Genomic DNA, 22,699 nt, shown 5'->3' with positions numbered 1-22,699 from the left:
CTGTTGAAATCAGTAACGCGACTGGTGTTGGTGCAGGGAAAAGTGAACAATGGCTTGTTAATGAGCAGGTCCCAGTCGGGCTTTGTTTCCAGCAGAAAGCAGATTAGCACAGCAATAAAGAATTACATTCTGTGCAGTTTGTTTATGAAGCCACTGGACTGAAAATGTCAGTGGAGATAAAAAAAAAAAAAAAAGTTGAGGTGGAGGAGGAATGAGAAAAGAAAGATTCAGAGCAATAAATGAGTATGCAAGAAAGAGAACTAGACCGAGAGGGTGGCAAAGAGAGAATATGAGAAAAACAGAGGGAACAGATGTAATGAAAAGGTCATTCAGAGACACACAGGAAAAGAAACAAGAGGAAGATTTGACAAGAGATAATAAGACACAACTGAGAAAGAAGCACAGAAAGTGAGAAAGTGAAAGAAAGTAATTTCACTGCTATTCCAGTAATTAGTGGAGCCGTGGGGGTCAGAACTTTCTGTCTCTATCACTGTTTCTTTGCACTGCTGTCAACGGCAATAGCTTCCTAGTCATTATGGGTCAATGAAAAAGAGCAGCATGTTCCTCTGTTCCATTTCCTTTGAATGAAGCCATTTTTCCCTCACTGACCCTTCCTCTAACTGCTGGTGAAAGTACATATTGACGGCATTCACTCTGGCTCACTTTTTGTGCTGCTTAAAGCTTTTTATTTATTTATTAAAAAAAAAAAAAGCAATTTGTAGAAAACGCTTCTCCTGAAAGCACCTCTGATTACATTTATAGTTGACAGACACTTTACAACAAGGTGTACCACTTGTAGTTACATAACTGCTGCACTGTTGTTTGTTATCAAGCTGCAATGCAAATGTAGCTTGAAACCTGTAAGTCAGAGGACATCACTGCAAACATCATGGAGATGAACAGAGCTGCAGAGCAAGGGCAAATGAAGAGAGGAAAGCAGAATATTGAGACTCAGGCAGATACTGGCATCAGTATTGTGTGATAAGTTGTGATAAGGATATATCAATGATGTTTGTTTTTTTTTACATGTGTCAATGTGTCCCACTGAAGTGTGACCAAAATACACACTAAGTGGAATATTTTACAAGTGAAAAGTTCAACATGTCAGTGCTCTGTGGTGGGCAAACGTGATGGTGAAACTGTGCCTGAATTAGCTCAGCCCAAAGTTTGGCATTCCTGTGTTGCAATTTATTTTTTACTTACACCAACACCTATAGATCTGCAATTACCTCATACCTGCCAATATAACATCCAGGCTAACTACTGGGATAAACACAATATAGTATCTGATTTTACTGTAGTATTTAGCTGGTTCAAGTATCCCGGACCACTCCAAGCAAACTTTATTTACTTCTTTGAACTGTGATTGCAGTGAAAAGTGTGTTTGTCTGCTTGTGTATGTAAGAGCATCTGAATATATGGCATTTGTGCTGAACGCATGCATGAATGCACCTCTGTGTGCGAACAGTAAAAACACGACCATTAGATTGTAGAATCACAATGTTTATCATATTTTAGGTCCATATAAATTCATGCTCATAATAATAATAATAATAATAATAATAATGATGATGATGACCAGGTAATTTATACAAATTTAAACAGGGTGGTTGGAAAATGAATTGCTGCCTCGCAATCATTGAATTACTGATAACTGCTGATAATCAGAGTCAAGGCTCAGTATGTTGATTTTCAACATCACATGTTGAAACACCCAGCCAAATGAAACCAACTGGACATACAGTAGTAACACAATATAAAACAAGTCTACTCCGTTTTGTACATTTAAAAACTATTTACAATTCATTATCTACAATAAACATGTTTCCCCAACATATATTCAGCAGTGAAAAGCAAAAAAATAATAGAAATGGGGAAAAAAATGAAAAGAAGAAGAATGAAAGAATTATTCATTTTGTGCCCAGACTACAAGCAAGAGAGGGGCCAATGTTTAGAATTAACATTTTCTTTTCAGGTCAGTGATGATGTTACATCTGCACTACGATAAAACCACAAAAATAGAACCAAAATAGGGCTGAAATGTAAGCAAAACCCAAACTAACACCTAAACAGCCACTACTGCAAAACATTACTGGAGTATACAACAGAACAGGAGGTGACTTAGCATAATACACATCAAGAGGAGGGAAATGATTCAAATGCCTTCTCAAAGCCCTTTACCTGGACAGTGTAAACAGACAGAAGAGAAGAGAAGAGAAGAGAAGAGAAGAGAAGAGAAGAGAAGAGAAGAGAAGAGAAGAGAAGAGAAGAGAAGGTGTATCTCAGCAGTTGGACCTATTCACTGGGACTGAATAGTTTGGTCCTTTCAAAGATTCACTGATGTTATACTATAAATGCATGTATTTATTATTGAAGAAATGCACTGTGGTCCCTGAAAACAATCGGATTATGATGCTCTGCATACTGTTAGTTGTGAAGCACATCATTTTTACTTCATTCAGTCAGTGTCAAACATGCTTTGTGCACCCTGGGGACCAATAAACTAAACTGGAAATCTGAGGTTTTTTACATGACAACGGTGACACACTGAAACACTGACACATTGGAAACAGTTACAAAAGGATTCTCATGCAGTAGTGTGTTAATTATTCGTCCTCCAGTCCCAAGTCCATCACACAAAGCACTGCAAAGCCTGCTAAATCTAAGAAACACCTCAGTATTTAGCAGCACTTTAGTATTTAAGTATAGCAGGATTGTTTTATCTCAACCTCAGAAATAAAATCTTTAAAAAAATTACAAAAAAATTCAAAAGGCCATTATTTGTTTCCAATTGAAATTAAGAAAAAAAACATCTGTGTTGAGGAATTCATTTTTGTAATTTGGGATATTCTGTATTTTTACACTTAATCTCACTTGAGTAACAGTAACAGTGTCTCAATTCCAAAGAGGTTCAAATAAAAAAAAAAAAAATAGTTCTGCTGTACTGAAAATACTTCCTTTACAAATCTAACTCCCTCACTTCTCTGGATGTTCGGTACAACAATAGCAATGTTAGCACATTTGAATTTAAAAGCGAATCACACGCAAATGCATGTACACATAAACATATTCACACAGAAACAGTAAGTCCAGGAAAAAAAAGGTCCAGTAGTAAACATTAGAGGGCACCATTTGCAAATGCTTTCACCTTTTTACTATATCTCATCATTTACAGGAGATTATCTTCATTTTAAACCTCCTCCTTATGATCATTTAATTCTTCATCCAAGATTCACATTTTAACCAGACTAGTATAGTGGTGAAAAAGAGTGAAAACAACAGAGCGTGTTCTACATACATTACATTGAATCCCCCCCCTCCCTGGCCAATATTTGGTACAAGCCATCCCTTGCCACAGGGCTCATATGTCCACTCACACACACACACTATATTTAACATTTTCACTGTCATGTATCGTCCCCTCCAAACTCTCAAACTGATGTCATGTCAACAATCAAATTCCTGGATGGCCAGTAAGCAGCTCATTGTCTTTGTGCCTTGACAGCATTTTTGTTTTTAAACAGCTGGCAAATTCTGTAAAGGTAGATTGTTTGCGGGGTAAGAGGAGGAAAGGGGACATGAGAGCACTTAGAAGCATGTCAACAAACAGAATTACACACAGTAGCTTTCAGGGAAAGAGGGAAAAAGAGGGGAGGTATGGATGTGTCTCCTGCTCAGAGTCGTAGTTATAACAGTTAACAGTCGCATAACAGGCGACTGAGGGCACAAGGGAAGTGACGAGATCTAGCACTTCTTTCTGCTTGGAAAATGGCAAAAATGTAGGCAATGACACGTGAAGTGTTCACCGGAGAAATGACAGAAAAACTGTGTTCGGTGTGAGCTGCTTAATGCAGTGCACGCCTAAAACCGGCCCCATTTCTGCATTTTGAAGCAGCTGAAGTCTTGCGCTGCTTTGTCTGGATTCATAGGCTGTCAGTGAAAATAACAGGCTGATTTCATGAGCACCTTGCTATACACGATGACCTTTCAATGTAGAAAATGATGAAGAAGAGCTGCCTTTCTGTGCTAGGGTTGTTTTGTGTTGTTTTTCTGTCATTTTCCTCTGAGTGCTCTAGGAATGGAATCCTTAAAGCAAATCATTCCTTATCTTGACTCCATGAATGCCATGTGACACGTTTTTATCTTAAATGGCACAGCCTCTTGTGGAGAAATTAGTGTTTTGATTTTTTTCCTCCTTCTGCAGTCCCACTGGATATTACTTCTTATTGCTTGAAGCAACCAAAATACGTCTTTGAATCAAAATTCTCCACAGGACAGGTCCAGGTTTTTCCGATGTTGTCCAAATGAGAGCAGTAACGGAAGAGCCAGGTAAAGTATGTGATGACTCATGATGTCTGAGATCAGTTCGCCTTCAAAAACAATCAGTTCTGGCTCCTTTTGTCTTGACATTAACAAAGAGCAAAACAGGACCAAACCGACCTAACAAATACACAAAAACCAGTGTGAGACATAGACTTTGAGACTGAGTTGATCCTGGGATAGGCAGTTGATTAGGTTGGCACAGTAAGGTTAGGTTTTCTATCCCTAACTGTTACAAAGAGTTTTGAAGTAGATTTATGTGATTGTGCGATTGTGTGTGGATTTGTGCATTTTGCTGCTTCAGATGCGAACTTGGGGTCCGCTGGGGGCCGTGAGGGGCACTTGAGAGCCGCAGTCATAGTCGAGTTCAGCCATCCGGGTGCGGCTCATCATTCGACTGTGGGAGTACGCCCGTCTGTCCGTCTGTCTGTCCCTGAAACTCCTGATGTAGCTCTGTGGACAGACAGACAATACAGGGTTGACATAGGAATCTTTAGTGAACGTGTATTTCTAGTTTCTAATTTGCTTTCTGGCCAAGATTTAGATAAGAAGATCATTACCACTCTCATTTCTGCCCGTTTAATATGAAACTGAAGCTAGCTGAAGGTTAGCTTAGCTTAGCTTAGCTACCAGAAACAACTTGCCTGGCTCTGTCCAAAGGTAACAAATCCACCCACCAGAACCTCTAATTATTTCATAAATGTATGCCTTGTTTGTTTAAAGTGTAAAAAAAAAACAGTTTGTGATTTTGCCAATGCTTGTGTGCGGGCCAGTTTCTTGGCTGGGAGCAATGACTTTCTGCTGGCTCACTGAGACAACAAGACTTTAGGAAGTCACTGCTCCTGCGCCAGAAATAGTCCCACACACAAGCCTCAGTTAAGACTGGACATGCAAATTTTACCTTTGTTACCTTTAACCGGGGTCTGGCTTGCTGCTTCCAGTCTTCATGCTAAGCTTAGCTAACCTGCTGTTGGCTCCAACCTCATTTTGAACAAACTACGTGTCAATCCTCTCATTCAACTCTTGGCATAAAAAATTAGTGTATTTCCTGACTATTCCATCCAATGTAACACTGAATAAAAAATGAAATATGAAAAAAGAAATTGATTAAAACAAATATAAACACTGAATACTATTACTACCTTACGAGCTTCGTTATTTCTTGAAATATGTTTTGAAAGTATGAGATTTTGACCTATGTAGCCACAATCTCAAGAATAAAGAGGCTATTGCATCTCACCGGTGACAGCACATCTCCATCAAAGCGTCTTTTAGGGTTGGCCTTGCGGTGGTAGCCTGGCTCAGTCTGAGGAGGAGGGACTTTAGGAGGCTGAGAGCTCTGGACTTGGTGATGCGGGTGGGATGCCGCCGGGTGGTGATACTGCTGGTGGTGGTGGTGATGGGTGTGGGCTTTTTGCTTGTGGCTGGTCTTCTGGTTCTGTCGTTTTTTCTTCTTCTTGTTCTCCCTCTCCTTTTTTAGCCTTTCTTCCCGTTGCCGGATGCGCATGAGCTGGACCCTCCGTTGCTGCCGACTCAAAACCACTGGAGATGGAGAGAACAGAGTTGTGATAATATGTGGAAAGAAGGAGAGAAAGAGAATAATGGATAGTCATGAGGGAGTGCGAGGACAATGATGAAAGCTTTCATTTAGAAACAAAAGTAACTGATTAAGTCAAGAGGAAAGGACACTTTCAAAATCACTGAGACTAACAAGAAAAACAAGAGACACATCCAATCAGATGAGACTCCTTTTGAGTATTTTTAATTAGCTTTTAATTACTGATTGCTGGTGAACTATTCCCAGGGGGCTTCTTGGAAGTACAGGCTGCAAAAAGTGATGTCCATTTCCTCATTTCCTTCATCCTATTCAGTCAGATGGCAGACGGATAATTTCCCTCGCTGCATGTACTCGTACTGAGCTGCTCAGTCTCCTGACATATTGTGAGTGGGTGAGTGTGTTCGTGTTATTTTCACACCCTTCCCAGCAAAGGATGTCCAAAATCCATCCTGTCTAGCTGTCCATTGATTACCCATATGATTAGATTTGGGAGTGTATGTTCGTATGTATTTTAATTCATTGGTTTAATATGCAGTGCAGTGTGTTCAGTCAGGGATATGTTTCCTGTTCATTATGTGAGGTCAAAATGTTGCCATAAATGCGAGGACCCTGCTGAATTTCATGATGACAAGATTTACTGTATGCATCACAGTTATTGTGTGTGTATGTGAATGGGTGGGTGTGGAAGTGATATGAGGTCTATTGTTGTTACTTTGTGTGGGCAGACAGCTAACGAGGCACCATCTGCCAGGGAAACTGCTTAATGATACCCCCCTTTTCTTCTCCTCAGCTCACCCCACCTCAGGCCCCTCTGGCCACATGCTACTGTGTGTGTGTGTGTGTGTGTGTGTGTGTGTGTGTGTGTGTGTGTGTGTGTGTGTGTGTGTGTGTGTGTGTGTGTGTGTGTGTGTGTGTGTGTGTGTGTGTGTGTGTGTGTGTGTGCATGCTCTGGTTTGTCTTTGTGAGGGCCAATTTGAGCTTTCAACCTTGGGACTGAGGACATTTTGGCAAGTCCCCACTTCCTTAAAAGGCTATCTGAGGGTTTAGATTCCAGTTAGGGTAAGGGCTGGGATTAGCATCAAGGGCTACTTATGCATTATGTCAGTGAGGGTCCAAGTATAGAAGTACAGTTGTGTATCTGTGTTTTATCATTGCCCACACAGGCAGGAAAAAAATGAAAAGACAGAGAGACGAGCAAAACGTGCAAGCTAATTCATTCATGTCCTGCATGCTATTCAATCAGCTGACAGACAGATGAATTTCCTCACTGCTCTACTTGGGTGCTCCGCTTACCCATCGTGCCCCAGTTTTTCACCCTCACCCTGCCCTTCCCCCCTCAGTACACCTGCTCCCTCTTTACTCCCCCACATCATTCCCCATCCTCCTTTCTTTGTCAATACAGTGTTTGTCACCATAAAAGGGCACTTTCAGAAGTTAAAGATAAACACACTGACTGGGGTTCACTTGCAAGTGATTTTTTTTATGATTTACTGTATAGCTTAATTAAAAGGGGTATAAAAGTAATGCAAAAAACTCTTATCACCAACCAGCAGGAACTGCAAAAACATTCAAAGTTCTCTTGCTAGAGCTTTTTTTCTTTCATTCATCTTGCCAGTCACAAGCCATAGGCCGTATCTACGGCAACAAGCATGCAACACACGCACAGCACATACAGAAAAGCAAACATGTTTTTGTTCTCGTTTTTTTCTTTGTTTTTTCATTTTTTCACTATTATTCTTTGTTACTTCAGTATGTTCATGAACTTTTGTTCTTTCTATTTATCCTTCTGTGTGGACAGTGTTTATTCTCTGTGAGGTGACAGGTGTGGAGAGGGAAATTGCTGTGCAGATTTCAAGAATACACACTGATCTAGTTTTTAATCATGTAGATAAGGAAGGATTTTTAGGAACTTTTGTACTTTAACAAAGCAGCGTTCTTTGAATTTTAAGGAATCTATTTCCTTTCTTAGACAGTTTTTAGTCTACCCACACTTCCTTCATGTCTCTATCTCGTTCTAGTGCTTTTTTCCCCACACACGGAACCGCACATTTTTAAAAACAGCACTAAAAAGCTTCCTCTATATCTTTGCCCACACCCTCTGAGTGGAAGCCCTGGCAGCCTGCTGTTTAATCTCATTATTTGAGGCCATGTGTGACTTTTTCTAAGATGCTGTATAAATCTGCACGTCATATGCCAGCAACTGTAAGAGTTTATGTGTGTATGTGTGTGCGTATAAGTGAATGAGATGTGTGTGTTTCATCTTTCCTGTAGCTATTGTGTGAGTATGTCCCAGTATATAACTGTCTCTGTCTGTATTATGTGTGTGTGTGTGATCTTGCCATCTGTGTTGTGGTTGCTTTCAGAACCGATGCTGTTTCCGTCAATAACACATTCTGTTGACAACGCTAATGTTAGTGTATTTAGTCTCTCCCTCACACATACTCAAACACACACACACACACACACACACAGACCCACACACACTGTTCCTGTTATGTTTTCTAAAGCAATGAAACTGCCCATTTAAGAGATGCAGGATGGATCTGTCAGACCAGCTTGTAGTGGCCTTGGTGGGATCAATACTGAAATGAGTCTCATCACTGTTCTGTGAACTACACAAAGTGTCCAAGACTAGACTTTAAATCAAATTCTAAAACAGCACCAGTGATGTTGTGTTAAAGTGACACAGTCCTCCTTCATTTGCAGTCACTGTCATATACTGTAAAATTAGTTAAAATAAGCAGCATTATCCAAGATACGTAAACGTTCACCCTTAACACCAAACTAAACCACAAATTGAGGCTGCAAAACAGACCTTGTAGATGATCCCTCCCTGCCAGCTATGATCAACAGCTCTTCAAGAAGTCTGCACCAGTGTTCCTCTTGCCTGAAGCTTGTTGGCTATGGCCTACATTACCATAAAGCTAGAGCAGCGGTGACACGGTGAGGAACTCTTTTTGTGAATCAGCCATTTCTGTGCATGTCCTTCGTGGATTCACAAGCTCCAGGTTGGTGCAGAAGCTGTGTCTGACTGTGGCTTTTGTGCATTTTAATAAGCCTTTATGATGATTATTTTTTTAAACTAAGCACCAAGGAAGAGATCAAAGTCTTGGCTGGTGTTGTGACATGTCGTGTGGACGTGTTCTGTTCCTTTCTCAGACATTCTCACTTTCTGAAGGCACCTGAGTTTTTAATGGATTTTTTTTTTCAAACTTGACATTCCCTTTGTCCAGAAAATGTCCCTGATGTGTTTCTGCCTTTCTACTTCATATGACCTCCACGCCCACCTGCATACCTGCTTCCCTCATTGGCACCCAGTAGGCTTTGGCAGTTGTTTCCTGTCAACACTGTCAATTGTTACCACATATCCGTCCTTTCCAAACACTCTTCTCTGCATCTGTACCTGAACCTGTATTTACCTGCGTGTATCCTGTCCCTGTCCCTGTTTCTGCAAATCTGCCTGTGATCAGCAACAGTTTGCTTTTTTTGGGCTGACTTCAAAATGCTGAATAAGCCTGTCTCTGACAAGAAATTCTGGTAAAGTTCCTTTATTCGTCCTATTCTGCTTGCAAGAGTCTATATTTGACACCACAGCCTTGTTTCCAGTACATGAACTGTAGAAAATATGTGTTTTTGGATAATAACTAATTGCCACTGTGTTAGAGTATAGTGTTCTGTAAGGGAAACTAATCTGTTGTTCTTTTCTGGTTGTACATACTTTGGTGTTTTATTTATTAATTTCTTTTGTCAAACATCATGTTTTAGTTCAATATACAATAAAAACAATGGAACATATCTGCTATTTCAAAATATCTTGGTGTGTTCCGTATTCTTACTGGGTAATTCTACTGCTTCAGCTCTCTAAAAAAGACCTGAACAAATAAACAAATCAATGAAAAATAATCATGGTGTTCAACAGATCACAACCAGCAGAACTATGCAACAGGTGATAAGGGTTGCAAACAGACATGGCTTATTTTTTTAAAATGGTCACAAGCCAAAAAGGTTGGGAAATATTGTTCCTGTGTCCTAAATTGGCCCTTGAACCTGGTAAAACGAGTCTGGATGTGCATGTGTGTGTGCAGCAGCATTACTCACCCTCTGTGTGGGAAAATCCCTCTGCAGTGACTTTCCATTGGATCAGCACTCCGAGAAAGGCCAGGACAGGCCACACCCCCAAGATGACCCAAGTAAACCAGCACACTGGCTTCTTAGGCGCCACCTGCAAAGATTACAACTGCAATTTTACAACAACTGCTGATGTTGCTATTACTTTTATTATTTTTTAAAACTCCTTGGTATTAACATAATCATTATTTTGAATGCTCTCTATTTTTGTATTAATTTCACTGACTAACTCTTCTTTTCATCGTTTTTATCTGTAATTTTATCTATTTTGTTGCCATGTTGTTGATGTTATATGGAGGCCGCATAACATCTCGCATGTGACTGCATAAATTAGGCTTTTGGTAACTGGTGCATTTACAGAAACGTTTATTGATGTACACTAATCCTGTAAATAAATGAATTAAGAAAAAAAACAGTTTCTCAATATGTCTTAAAAGTTCTCATGTACATTCTTGGTATGACAGCACAGTGCGTGATGAAATACCAAAAAGACTAATATGAATAAATCTGCTTGTTTGCATGCAAAATACTACTTCTGAATATGAAACCACCTCAAATGTAATACTTTCTCCTCTGGATCTGAGCGTTTCATTTGGAAACCTCTGAACCAAATTAAATGTTAAACCACAACTGCTCCAGCAAGCTGCTGAGCGTCTACACGCGGAAATGTGTGGGTTTAGTCGTAATGCATTTCTGACTAGAGCTCATCGTCTCCCCTCTGTCAGGGCAAATAAAAACGTGCTTTCTGAATACTTTGGTTTGCTTTTTGAACTCTTTTGTGGACATTTGGAGCTTCTGGGCTCTTTTTTAAGTTTCTTTAGTTCTGTTAGTAGTTCCTGTTGTATTTCTTTAGTCAAGCTACTCTTGTTTTGGGTGTTTGAGTTTTGGTTGTGTATTTCCTGTTTTATTTTGAAGTCGTAGCCCTTGTGTATCTTCTCTTAATCTACTTCCTGTCTTTGTCGAGTTTCCCTCTTTTTGTGATTGCCTCGCAATAATTGGTTTCACCTGTTGTCTATTACCTTGTGTATCTACGTCTCGTTGTTCCCCAGTGTTCTTGTCAGTTAGTCTGTTTTAGTTTTATCCATCTCACCCACCCTCAACTCAGCCTGTCCCTCGTTCACTAACAATTTAAATGCACAGAGCTCCATGTTCGCGGATAAACTATTGACCCTCTCTTCTCTCTTAATTACAACCTGCAGGCACACCCCGAGCTCCAGGCCAGGTTTTGTAGACAGAAAACCAAGGTGAAGAGTCTAAAATCGCTGCTGTTGGCTGCCTTATAAAAGTGGTCAATATCAAAAGGTTTTATCTGTCAGTCTGTCCAACTGTCTGTAGGTCTCTCATTCTCTCTCACGAACACACACAGACGCCAACATCGCTGATGTCACAGGGTGACTGTGTGTGTGTCTAAGTGTGCGTGTGTGAGAGAGGTTGCGTGCGCACCTACCAGAACTAACTGAACACCTGATAAGACACAGGTGTGTGTGCACAGCTTTTCTTTGTTAGCGGATACAGGCAGCGGGAACTGAGCAGCGGACTGGAAAAGCAGCTGAACTGACTCCGAGCAAGAAACGGCCGAGGACGCAGCCGCTTACTGACGGAGCTGCTCTGTCCATGCAATGTCGGATTTTTTAAACAGAAAAATGAGACGAAATAAAATTGTAGCCTAGTATTCCCGCAATAAACGGACTCTGAGAGCACGGAGCGCACCGCAACAGCGTTCCTAACATTAGCTGCTCCAGTCCTCCTCAAGGTGATTTTAAATAAATGAATAGCATCTTCTCTCTCTCTCTCTCTCTCTTTCTCTTTCTGTCACTAACCATTTACGCAGAAACAGACAAACACACACACACACACACAGATGAGCCTACCTTGAGTCTCTCATAGACATAGTGCACCAAGGCAAACAGCTCTATGAAATAATCCACGGTGACAGTGATGATGGCGGAGCCGAAGGTGGCGGTGGAGAAAGTGACGAAGCAGCACTGCCACTGAAGGGTGAGGACTGCAAATAATGTCCCAGAACCCAGGAGGATACCCAGAGGAACCCATACTGTTTTGGGGTGGTAGAACTCCTCCATGACCTTAGAGAAGGGGAGAGAGAGAGCGGCAGATGAGGGAAGTGGGGTTAATTTGACTTTGGCAGTTGGTATTTTTTTATGTTGCATTTTCTTGAATTGGGGCCTGGTCACATCAGCATTTATGCCAGCAAAAATGTGTGTGAAATCAGATTTATTCGAATGGAATCGTTAAGAAAGGTAAATCCATGCTGAGTGTTTGCCTACAGTTTAGCCGTGGTGAACTTTGACATGCAAATCGTTCATAGCTCGCCGATGTTTTTCAAACCCTAGTCAGAGTAAAAGCTGTGCAAACATGATAAAAAAGTCAAATCCTTTAGATATTTTTACATTGTTACTGAGCAGATTTACAAATGAGTTTCCCACATCAGAAATGTCTACTTGTTGACATCCTCCTACAAACCAAACTAATTTATACACAATCATAACCACACATGCTACTTTCTGGCTCAACAAGACTTTCCTGTGATAACAGTACAATGCTTTGCTCATTGAGTTTATTTGCATGAACACAGGAAAAAGTGATCTATTACTATAACTACTCTGTGGTTTCATCATTTATCTTAAGGAGCTCGTTGTACATGTTATTTACTTTGGGATACTGCAAATGTATAAAAATAAACCAAATGTGTCTCTTACCACCAGTGAAGCCACTCCAACCAGCAAGCCAAGCAGCAGGCCCACCATAAACAGTCCCACACTGCGAACCAGCATGGTCACTAGGCCACACAGGGTCCCGATGCCCAGGCCGATGCCGACTGAGGCCTCTACGCTCAGCTGAGTGTCCATCACTCTCTCCTTGTAGCACAGCATGAAGATGACCACAGAGCCAAACATTAGGCCTGTGAGGAACAACACGGCCTTGAAGCATCGATAGCCTGGAGGAGAGATGGGAAACAGACTGCTGTGAGGCCATCACAGGCATACAAATGGTAAAGAACCAGTGCATGTACACAAAAGCCAGGCACATCAATTTAAAAAAAAAAAAAAGAAACAAAAAAAAGATTTTATTTTTGTTTCATGAATACATCGTACTGTTGTCTCCATTCAGTCTGATGATTAAAGGCAGGTTTTGTGTTTGCTTTGTAAAAGGTTCTTAAAATGGTGTTATTATATTTAAAAGATAAACTACTACAGGGAGGATGCATAATTAACACCAAAAACAATGGAGAGCCGTCTTCCTGTGGTGGGTATGTGCACTCACACAGAGGCATTTCCTCATTTCCGAGGATGTGAGCCGATAAACTCACTCTGTAAAACCCTTATGGAAGTGTTTTAAAATATGATAATCATCATATTATAAAAGGTCATCCACATTCATTAGTCCACAGGCCTGCTTAAAAGAACAGCTGCGCTCATTCCCATTTCTTTTTTCCCCCCATCATCTTGTCTCTCCTTCTTAGCTTTCTCTCTCTTTCTCTCTCTCACCAATTTATTTCCATTTTAATTTGCTGAAAAATGAAAAACTACTTCAAAGCATTAAAAGCTCAATTTATCAACAGTTAAAATCTCCTTGGCCCCTGCTTCTGTGTTTATGAAAGTCTGCGTCTCCCTTTATTTTTTCTCTGTACATCCTTGATTCTTTCTCTGACTGGACTGTGTCTCGGGGGGGAACCAAGATCAGATTGTTATCTTTGTGTAATCAGGCATTGCACAGCTGAGCCGAACAATACTCTTCCTCTCATCCGACCCACCATCCATGCTCCTCCCTTATGACCATACCTCATTCATTTGATACACTTCTTGTAGCTTTTTTTTTTTTGAGTGTTTTCCTAGATATCTTTCAAACACCATGCCTTAAAGTGAAGTGAAAGCCTCTGTATTCTTCACAGCTATTTGCTCTTCTTCTGTAGAAGAATGCCTGAATGAATGCAAATCGGACATGGAGTAACTAGAGCATTTCCAAAGCATCCACAGCCACCTGAACATTTGTTTGGTCAGCAACCATCACAAATTCCCAACACTGTTTTTCCATACCCGATGGCGTCCACCAATCAATTTTGAAATATCACAACTCTCCTTGACTGCTCCTAAGCTTCGGGTCCATGTTCATTGTCCACTTTTTCCGTCAACCACCCTTCCCTCGCCTCTCCTCTCAGTCCTTTCACTCACCCATTGTTCCACTGCTCCACTCCTCTGCTTATCCCTTCTACTCCCTCTTTTGTTCCTTGCTGCTTCCCTTACTTTTCCCCCAGCCATCAAACCCTCCATCCCATCTGTTCACTCTGGCTTTATTCAGCTCTTCTCTCTCTCTCTCTCTCTCTCTCTCTCTCTCTCTCTCTCTCTCTCTCCCTCTCCCCCTTCTTCTCTCTTTTGCCTCATCCATCTTGTTTCTATAACATCACTCAATCTTTTCTGCTTCAACTTTGTATTTCTGGATCAAATAAGTGACAGCTAACCTTTTATTTCCGAGACTGTGGAACTAAACCAAAATTTTCAGGGCAAGAGGCATCTATCAGCGGAGAGAAACAATTTTCCTGCTGATAACCAGCAGAAATGTCTTTTTCCTCAAATCATTCAAATGTGACTGTGGGGTTTCTGAGACACATCAGCAATATGCATTGTGTCTCATTTGCAGAACAGTGATTTTGTTTGTTTATAAAGCAACATCTGGCACTGAGAGAGAAAATGCACCTCTTCATCTTTTTCTCTTTTTCTCAGAATCTGCTGTCAAACAAAGAGGCAAACAGACACCAGATGGCGATGGACTGAGGAGCTAAGGTATTTGAAGTAATTGATGCCATTCTGCTTTTGATGTCTTGTCTTGTCATGTGATACTTTGCTATTAATTTTTTTTGGCAGCATGTATGAAACAACCTTTTTGATGTGTGTGAGTCTAACTTTGAAGTTTTTGTCAACTAGAGAGTTTAGGAGCTGTTATTAATTGAGAAAACATTAACAGGATGACAATCACCTCGCTAAATTAAAGGATTCTAATGTTAGCATGCTAATGTTAGCGCAGCAGCTGAAGCTGATAAAGTATATTCAAAGTATGGTCCTTTGTCTGACAAAACCCTGAGGGCAAACTTGACATTTTCTGTCCTACTAGTGTTACGAATAGCAAAATTCTCTCTATATTATTAATCCACCCAATAATTTTATTTCAGGACCACAAGCGCACAGCCTCAACATACATCAACATTCATCCAAATAAATAAATAAATAAATAAATAAATACATAGCAAACCTGTTGCTATTTTCCTAAAAATGTGTTTCATGTAATGGGAGTTTTATGTAATATTGCTTTTTATTTTATTTGTTTATTTTAAACCATCCTTTGTCGATTTTCTTTGACATTCTTACTGCATATGGCAGAGTTTTGTGGTTTGTGTGACTGGCATTCAAGGTAAATCAGTCAAGAACCTAAACTGTGCAAGCTGTGATTTTATAGGCTATATTATAGTTTATATACAAGTCTATAAACTTTAGCAGTGGGAAAGAAATCCAACAAAAGATTAATGGATTCATCAGAGAAATATGCTGTATTAAATGCAGACAAAGTGCCTTTGTATAGTTTGAGGTTAAGGTTTAACTGAACACATTTCTGCCTGCTCCTGTGGGTTGATGTATGCCATGCTCTACAGTGTATGTCATACTCTTGTTTGCAAATCAACTCAGTAGTATTGTAGCACGTCCTGTTGGTCAAGTAGTTACTGATGCATACCCATACCGTGCCACTGTGACATTGACAGTTCAATTAGAAAAGAGCTGATGTCTACAGTCTGGGAAAAAAATGGCAAAAAAAAGAAAAAGTGATTAGCATGCACCTGATCTTGTGTGCCTGCATTCCTACAGCTACTTACAAAACCATCATTAACTCGCATAAAGACAGCAAGATGAAAATCTCTGCCTCTGCCACTTTAACTTTGAAAACTGCTGCAAGTAAATAATTATACATGCCCGTAAGCTGACCCAAGGCAATACACAGAAATTAATTGTACCTTTGGACAGAAATGTACCAGACTTCATAAATACAATGTCATTATTTGAGTGCGTTTATGAACTGTTCCTGCTCACTATTCAAGTGGAGATACAATTTTCAACCCATCATTTTTTTACCAACACAAACAACCCTAATGTAGAAAGCCTGTAACCATCACAGCAGAACTCTCTCTAATTATATATTGATTGCGCTTCGCTGTAATGACTTTACATCCAAACTCATTAGGATGAGCCCTTAATACTTGTGATGCAATCAAATGCAGTCACTCTCGGGGCAAAAAACAAAAGCACAAGTAAAGAGATTGTGTCTTAACATATAAATGGATGCATGCACACAGTATGAGTGCAGGCATTTGATGGCACAGAGGAATTAAAAAAGAAAAAGAAACAGATCAAGGGGTCCACTGCCAGCTTGGCCTGGTACTTTTGATTACTTGTACTTGTGCTTCTTTTTTCTTTCAGCAGTGCTGCTGCAACATTTAGATGTAAGAAACAAACAATCAACAGCAGAAGATAAAGTGTTTTTTTCTTTAAAAGACAGCAGGCAGTCCAATCTTTTTTTATGATGACAGCAATTTGGAGGAGGCTGTCGGCTAATGGAGATGCAAGGTTTTCATTTAAGAAAACATGAGTCTGAAACCACGAGTTTACTACAGTGTAGTTCAAATTATTCATTAAACGAAATACTGTATGTTATAGCAATGCCAGTAGCTTGATCTGTAGGAATAAGAGAACCACTCTGTGCTTCTCTTAAATCAATAATATCCTGCACCAGCAGAACAGAATTAACTAAAAAGACAGAAATGTGATCAACAACAGAGATTTCAGGGGTTTTTGGCTACATGTTTTTAGAATTTTCCAATAATTTCCCAGCACTTGCATATATGGAGAAGAAATCGCCACATTTTTCCCCTTTGGATCAACTATTTAATGCTCAGGATCACCAGTTTTGTGTTTATGTAAATGAATAGTTTCAAAATCAAAGCAGTGTACAGTAGGTAAAAACATCGGGATAGTTATTGGTGAATGATGTGCATACATTTGACATCATTCTGTCAAGCTAATGTTAAATGTTAACTTATGACAGCAGTGTGACTGTCACAGTGGAATAAAAAGGCACTTGTTGCTGCAGAACAGAACTCGGATGAAAAGACACAGAGGACCTCTGTGATGCCAGCAGTCTTAACTGATGGTGATTAGTTCTTTTCAGCAGGCAATGACAGGCACAAAAACATGTCACCTAGGCACCAGGCTCATAATTTATATGAGAACACAGTAAAAGCATTTCCAGGCTTTTTATAAAGTCACATTTTTCAGTGATCCCATTTAATGCATGAGAAATTTTTAGATACATTTTAGCAGCAGCTAAGGACTTATGAGCACAGCTCTGACTACACTTACCAAAGAAGCAGTAGATGATTCCAAAGAGGCAGCACATCGAGCAGACCACTGAGGGCACGATCTCGTATCTCCTCTCAATCTCCTGGTCGCACCTCAGCCCCACCTCCGCCAAGCCAAACAGCTGGCTGGTAGAAGTCATGATGACTGAAGTGAAGGAGGGTGGGGTGGTGGTGGTGGCAGTGTTTAGAGGAACAGAGGAGGGCACGGGTGAGGGATAAAGAGGGTGTGTAGGGTTGTTTGGATCAGTGGGCCTCACCCATGGAGACGTGTCTACCTGCAAAGGGGAGGCATAGAAAGAAAGTGATGGAGAGAGGGGAAGGAGAGAGAGAGAGAGAGAGAGAGAGAGAGAGAGACAGACAAAAGAGAGAGGAGAGAGTGATTATTGATTGCTCGTTGTAAGTACTCAGCAGTGAATGCTGACGGAGCAGTAAACATGCTCTATAATTTTGAAAAAAAGAAACAACTCAGCACAGGGCGGCCAATCTCACAACTCACAACTACCACAGCAGATGAAATGACTGCATTATAAAAAGAATTGCAATTCAGCCACTATCACTCACTTGGATATACAGTAAAGAGGTAGCAACAAATTGCTGCCAACAGTCAGGAAGTATCTGACCGGCAGCAGAAGAACTGCAGCATACACATAATAGTTGCCATGAAAGTTAAACAGAACACATTTGCATGAATGTGCATGGTGTAGGACATTTGTAACACAAGAACTAGACTGTTTGCCAGTCTTGTATATGTGCCATTTTAGTTTAGTTTAGTTTAGTTTAGTTTTATTAGAAGAAGATTTCTGAACTTTTCAGATCACTCCCTGGAAATAATACATTAGCCAATACTCTGCTGTTGTGTTGTCAAAACTGTACATGGTACAAAGCAGTGCTGTGGTATTGACTGCGTGTAATGTTTCACTGTTGTCTGAGACATGCAGGACAAACAGAGTATTATTGATTTCTCATGCAACAATTACATTAACTGCAACGTTATCAAGCAAAAAATTAGAACATGATAGTTGAGGTTTTACAACATGAGCTGCAAGGATGGCAAGGGTTTGAAGATGCCACCAGAGTGGGTCTGTCTCTGAGACAAAGGAATTTCTCAGATCAAACTTCAATATAGGAATTACAATGTGAAGGAGACGCAACTGGAATGTGTGCTAAAGTGTAAACACAAGGTAAAAGCACAGACAGTTAAAACAGTCTATTTTGGCTTTGAGTGTTACAGGAAGTCAGGAACAAAAACGCTTGAGATATATGTATTTGTTAACATAAACAAACATACAGCATTCATGTAAAAACATGATCCTGTTGCACCCATAATTCAGCATGATATAATTATACTCCCCTGACTATATTTAAATGACTTTCATTGGTAAATGTTGCCGCAGGGAAAATGGAGCTTTTGCTATTACACTGTTTGTCAGTTATGTGCAGCTACTGATGTCACAATCGTGTTTTTAATTCCCAGTGTGTAACGTGTACCTTTCATCTCATGAGATGCTGTCTAGAGATATGTACTGTTACATAATGTACTGTAGCCCAGGATAACTTTAGTCTTAGCTGAACTCCTTGTGTCCTTTGGGTCACTGAGAGAGATCATGGAGTCATCTGCAGACACATGGACTGGAAACTCCAATCCTTTGCTTTTCACTAAAGACAATTTTGAAGACCCTGTGGGATTTGTCCTTTTTGTGGTCTTCCTACCATCAGCTCATAAAACAGATCAAAGTCAGCTGTGTTTTACATATTTTATGTGAAGATACAGTAGCTGAGGGTAAATTCAGTCAATCACTGTGTCACAGTGATTGACTGTTGTGTAATAACAGATTACACAACAGATAGTCTTCATACTTGCAGTAAGAAAAAACAGGATTAAACTAAATTCTACAAGCATGTTATTAAAGTGATTGTACACAAAACCACACTGTGTAATGTGTGCGATCCAAGGAGCACAGACTCATGGTTTCATCCACACACCCACACACACTCATTCAGGCACAAAATCCCAATGGTTTAATTTCTATCTGAGGCCCAAATTAAAACCTACTAAGCCTATAGACTCATTCAACGATGGAGACATTTAAATGGAAGCATAAATGTCACTATGTTACTCCGCATTATCATTATTGCATGAAACAAGCACTGTACTACATCTTTTATGCCGTCTTCACAGTGGTTCACTGTTTCCATCACGACATCTCTTGCAAAGGCTTTTTCATTAATGCATAGGTGTGAACGTGTGCTCACACACTTTCTCAAGCTATTCCCAATCTTTATACAGATCTTTCCATTTCCAACACTTCCGGATCCTGACATAAAATTGGGACATAAAATCTTGAAAGAGAGAGTTTACTGATGGAACAATTGCAGCCTGCTGTGCATTTCGTTTGCACAATCTCTTAACTGCTGCATGAAACTGACATTGGAGACTCCAGTGATTATACTGTATAGTACCCAGGCCTAAATACACCTACTTCACTCAAAACCTACTGATCCTTGAGCAGTTTCTGTGTGTTAGAGATTGCACCTGGTTTTTACCTTTAGGTCAGTGCACTTGTCTTGTCAGAGTACAGATGACAAACTCGAACGCTCTCTCTGTGTGTCCCAGTCTGCCTGTACTGGACGTACACTTGCACATGCACACACACAAATGTACAAAGTGTACACACGAAAACGCCTGCATGATTACACAGGGGAGGTATTGTTATTCCATATTGACCTAGTGGGTGATGATGTACTGTGGCGCACACACACACACACACACACACACACACACACACACACACATATATACATATATACAGACAAGAGCAGCTGTGACTATCACATTGTGACTAGCTGGAGTAAGAAGAACTCAGTGGCTTGCAGATTTCAATTTATCCTGTTGCTTTATCGACTGCCACAAGCTCACCATCAGCTCTACACACACACACACACACACACACACACACACACACACACACACACACACACACACACACACACACACACACACACACACACTCAAAATCCTCACACTCACACTGTGGAAAGCATAGGCATCACCAGTCGGACACACATCATTACTCAAGGTCTTTCAGCATTTTCATCTTTTGCAATAAGTTATCACACGACAAAGAAAGTAACAACTGTCATTCAGTGAGTTATAATATGAATGGGTGCTAGTATCTAATTGTCCGCAGTCTCGATAAATGATTGCTCAAATTTCCCAACCGTCATTAAGACATCTAAATGTCAGCTGCTGTGTTTGAGAAACTGCCCTCTCACAGCACCTTTGATCAAATCCCTTCCTGTGTCAGCAACACCCACCTGAGTCTGTGCCTCTGGGCTTCCCTGTCATCACTAATAGGGAATTAAAAGCATTAACATAGATTAAGACAAACTGTAAGCTAGTATTAAACATTTTAATGATATGGTGTAAACGATGCTCCCTGTGGGAGAAGTCGGAAGCACGTGACTCAGAACTAAATGGAAGCTGATTAGCATTAACACGGCAGTCTTCACTGACAACCACTTTAGCATACATATCCTGTACCATACAGCCATGTCAACGATGTACGATAGTACTCTTAGGAAAATGTGTGATGCTTAATTAATTTGTGAAGTTAAATCCTTAAGGTCAGGTACAGAGTAGCACTCAGAGGACAGAAAACTTGACAACAGTAGAAACTTATTGTCAGGAGAATCTCAGCTGTCTGGGTCATTGAGTGATCTCCAAACATATCCTGCCACCCTGCAGTCTTGTGACTCCATAACATATGATTTTCAGTATAAGGTGATGCAGATAAGGTAATATGATAAAACTGTCACTAAACTGATAAGGTCATACAATAAAATTAAAGATTCTTTACAGCATATATTAGAAACTTGAAAGTATTCACAGAGAACATACCTCTGCCAAGGTTGTACAATCCCCTAAAACAAAATTAAAATCTGTCTTTGTTGCAAGTTAACAAATCCCTTAAAAATTCTGGATATGCACCCCATTCTGATTTGCAGTTTCAAACAAAAAACCTGCACCCGTTTGTGTTCCAACCAGAGCGGGTCAAAAACCTGAAAAGCAATTGGAGGATTTCCAATTCATAATTGCTTGACAGACTCCAGTGGTGAAACAGATTGTCAAGACTGCAGCTTAGTTACACCACAGGCACCCTGACTCAGGCGGAAGATCCAACAGAGAATGCATGAGAAGAGACACTACTGCACTGCCAAAAAAGAATAATGACAAAGGGAAATATGCACAAATTATTTGGTATCTAAAGCTTTTTCTAAATTAAATATTCAGTCAAGACATTGTGAATCATGAGGGAGTCATGTTAACTCAGCAGTGATTTACAAAAAATTGTGGGTCAGGTTTGTTGTTTTGTTTCCTCTTTTTCTAAGTCCCTTGTATTCAGTATTATGGATGGAAACCAAAACGTCTTTGCAACGCAAAATCACATAAATAGTTGGAGAAAGTGGTAGGTTGCTTAGTTACACAGGGCTAACAAGCAAGCTACTTGCTACATTTGCAGTTACTGACACCCCCACAGGCACAAGCAGACTTCAGGGAGAACATGTAGAAATTGTTTGATTCCAGTGGGATTTAAAACAATTCCAACTGGGAAAAAAGGACAAAAAAGTAATTTAATAAAGCACGGAGCAGTGATCATTATACAGTTTGAGATTTTTTCACTTACAAAAAAAGAGAAAAGTTACAAAAAAGTTATTAGCTGACACAGAAAGTCAGAACAAACAGGGTAAATGATACCACTACTTGAGTACCATGCCAAATGCTGTGTCCCAAGCACAGCCCCAATGCATATTTCCATGACAGCTTCATCAGATAAATAGTAATAGTAAATAGTAATCATTCTCAGTGTACATTGCACAATTCTTCAAGCTGAATGTTGAATACAGCGTGTGAAGATTTTGTCAATTCACACAGTGTGGTGACCTGACACTGCCTCTGCTAACTGCTGCAACCACAGAGAGACGACATGATCAGAAAAGAGTCCAGAAGGTCAGAACAAGAAAGAGGAGGAAAAAAAAAGCAAATTATGCAACAATGTCACGTCCTGTCTGTTGCTATAACAACCAGCAGCGGTACAAGGACCCTGCAATTGGGACAGGGGGCTCGTCTCTATGGGAATGTGCATAATAAGAACCAATCCGTGATGGTTTCTTTGAGGCTTCTGGCACCAGACGGCCCTGACCTCTGACCCCATTCAGCTAGTGCCTCTTTATAATTCACCAACATATAGTGGTATCCACTGAGCCAAATGCTA

The 22,699-nt window shown here is 40.2% G+C and overlaps 1 protein-coding gene across 1 annotated transcript; it reads right to left on the bottom strand.

The window, feature by feature from the left end:
• Positions 1-4,155: 4,155 nt before the first annotated feature.
• On the bottom strand, positions 4,156-17,566 carry tmem198a (transmembrane protein 198a). The gene is made up of 6 exons (XM_041057476.1): positions 17,428-17,566; positions 12,724-12,962; positions 11,878-12,090; positions 9,977-10,100; positions 5,561-5,862; positions 4,156-4,773 (listed from the first exon to the last, which is right to left on the bottom strand). The coding sequence occupies exons 1-6, from the start codon at positions 17,564-17,566 to the stop codon at positions 4,621-4,623; spliced, it is 1,170 nt and encodes a 389-aa protein (XP_040913410.1). The 3' UTR covers positions 4,156-4,620.
• Positions 17,567-22,699: the final 5,133 nt, after the last annotated feature.

Source organism: Toxotes jaculatrix, chromosome 15 (assembly GCF_017976425.1).
Source record: "Toxotes jaculatrix isolate fToxJac2 chromosome 15, fToxJac2.pri, whole genome shotgun sequence".
NCBI classification, from domain to species: Eukaryota; Metazoa; Chordata; class Actinopteri; family Toxotidae; genus Toxotes; species Toxotes jaculatrix.
Note: the sequence above shows the minus strand (reverse complement) of the source record. Positions and strands in the feature narration are given on the sequence as shown.

What these genes read in the sequence shown, in the direction of transcription:
- tmem198a (XM_041057476.1), bottom strand. Translation starts at nt 17,566, where the DNA reads ATGACTTCTACCAGCCAGCTGTTTGGCTTGGCGGAGGTGGGGCTGAGG. An exon ending in AATCATCTACTGCTTCTTTG is followed by an intron (nt 12,963 to 17,427) that starts GTAAGTGTAGTC and finishes TCTCTCCTCCAG; the next exon opens with GCTATCGATGCTTCAAGGCC. An exon ending in ATGGAGATGTGCTGTCACCG is followed by an intron (nt 4,774 to 5,560) that starts GTGAGATGCAAT and finishes GTCTGTCCACAG; the next exon opens with AGCTACATCAGGAGTTTCAG.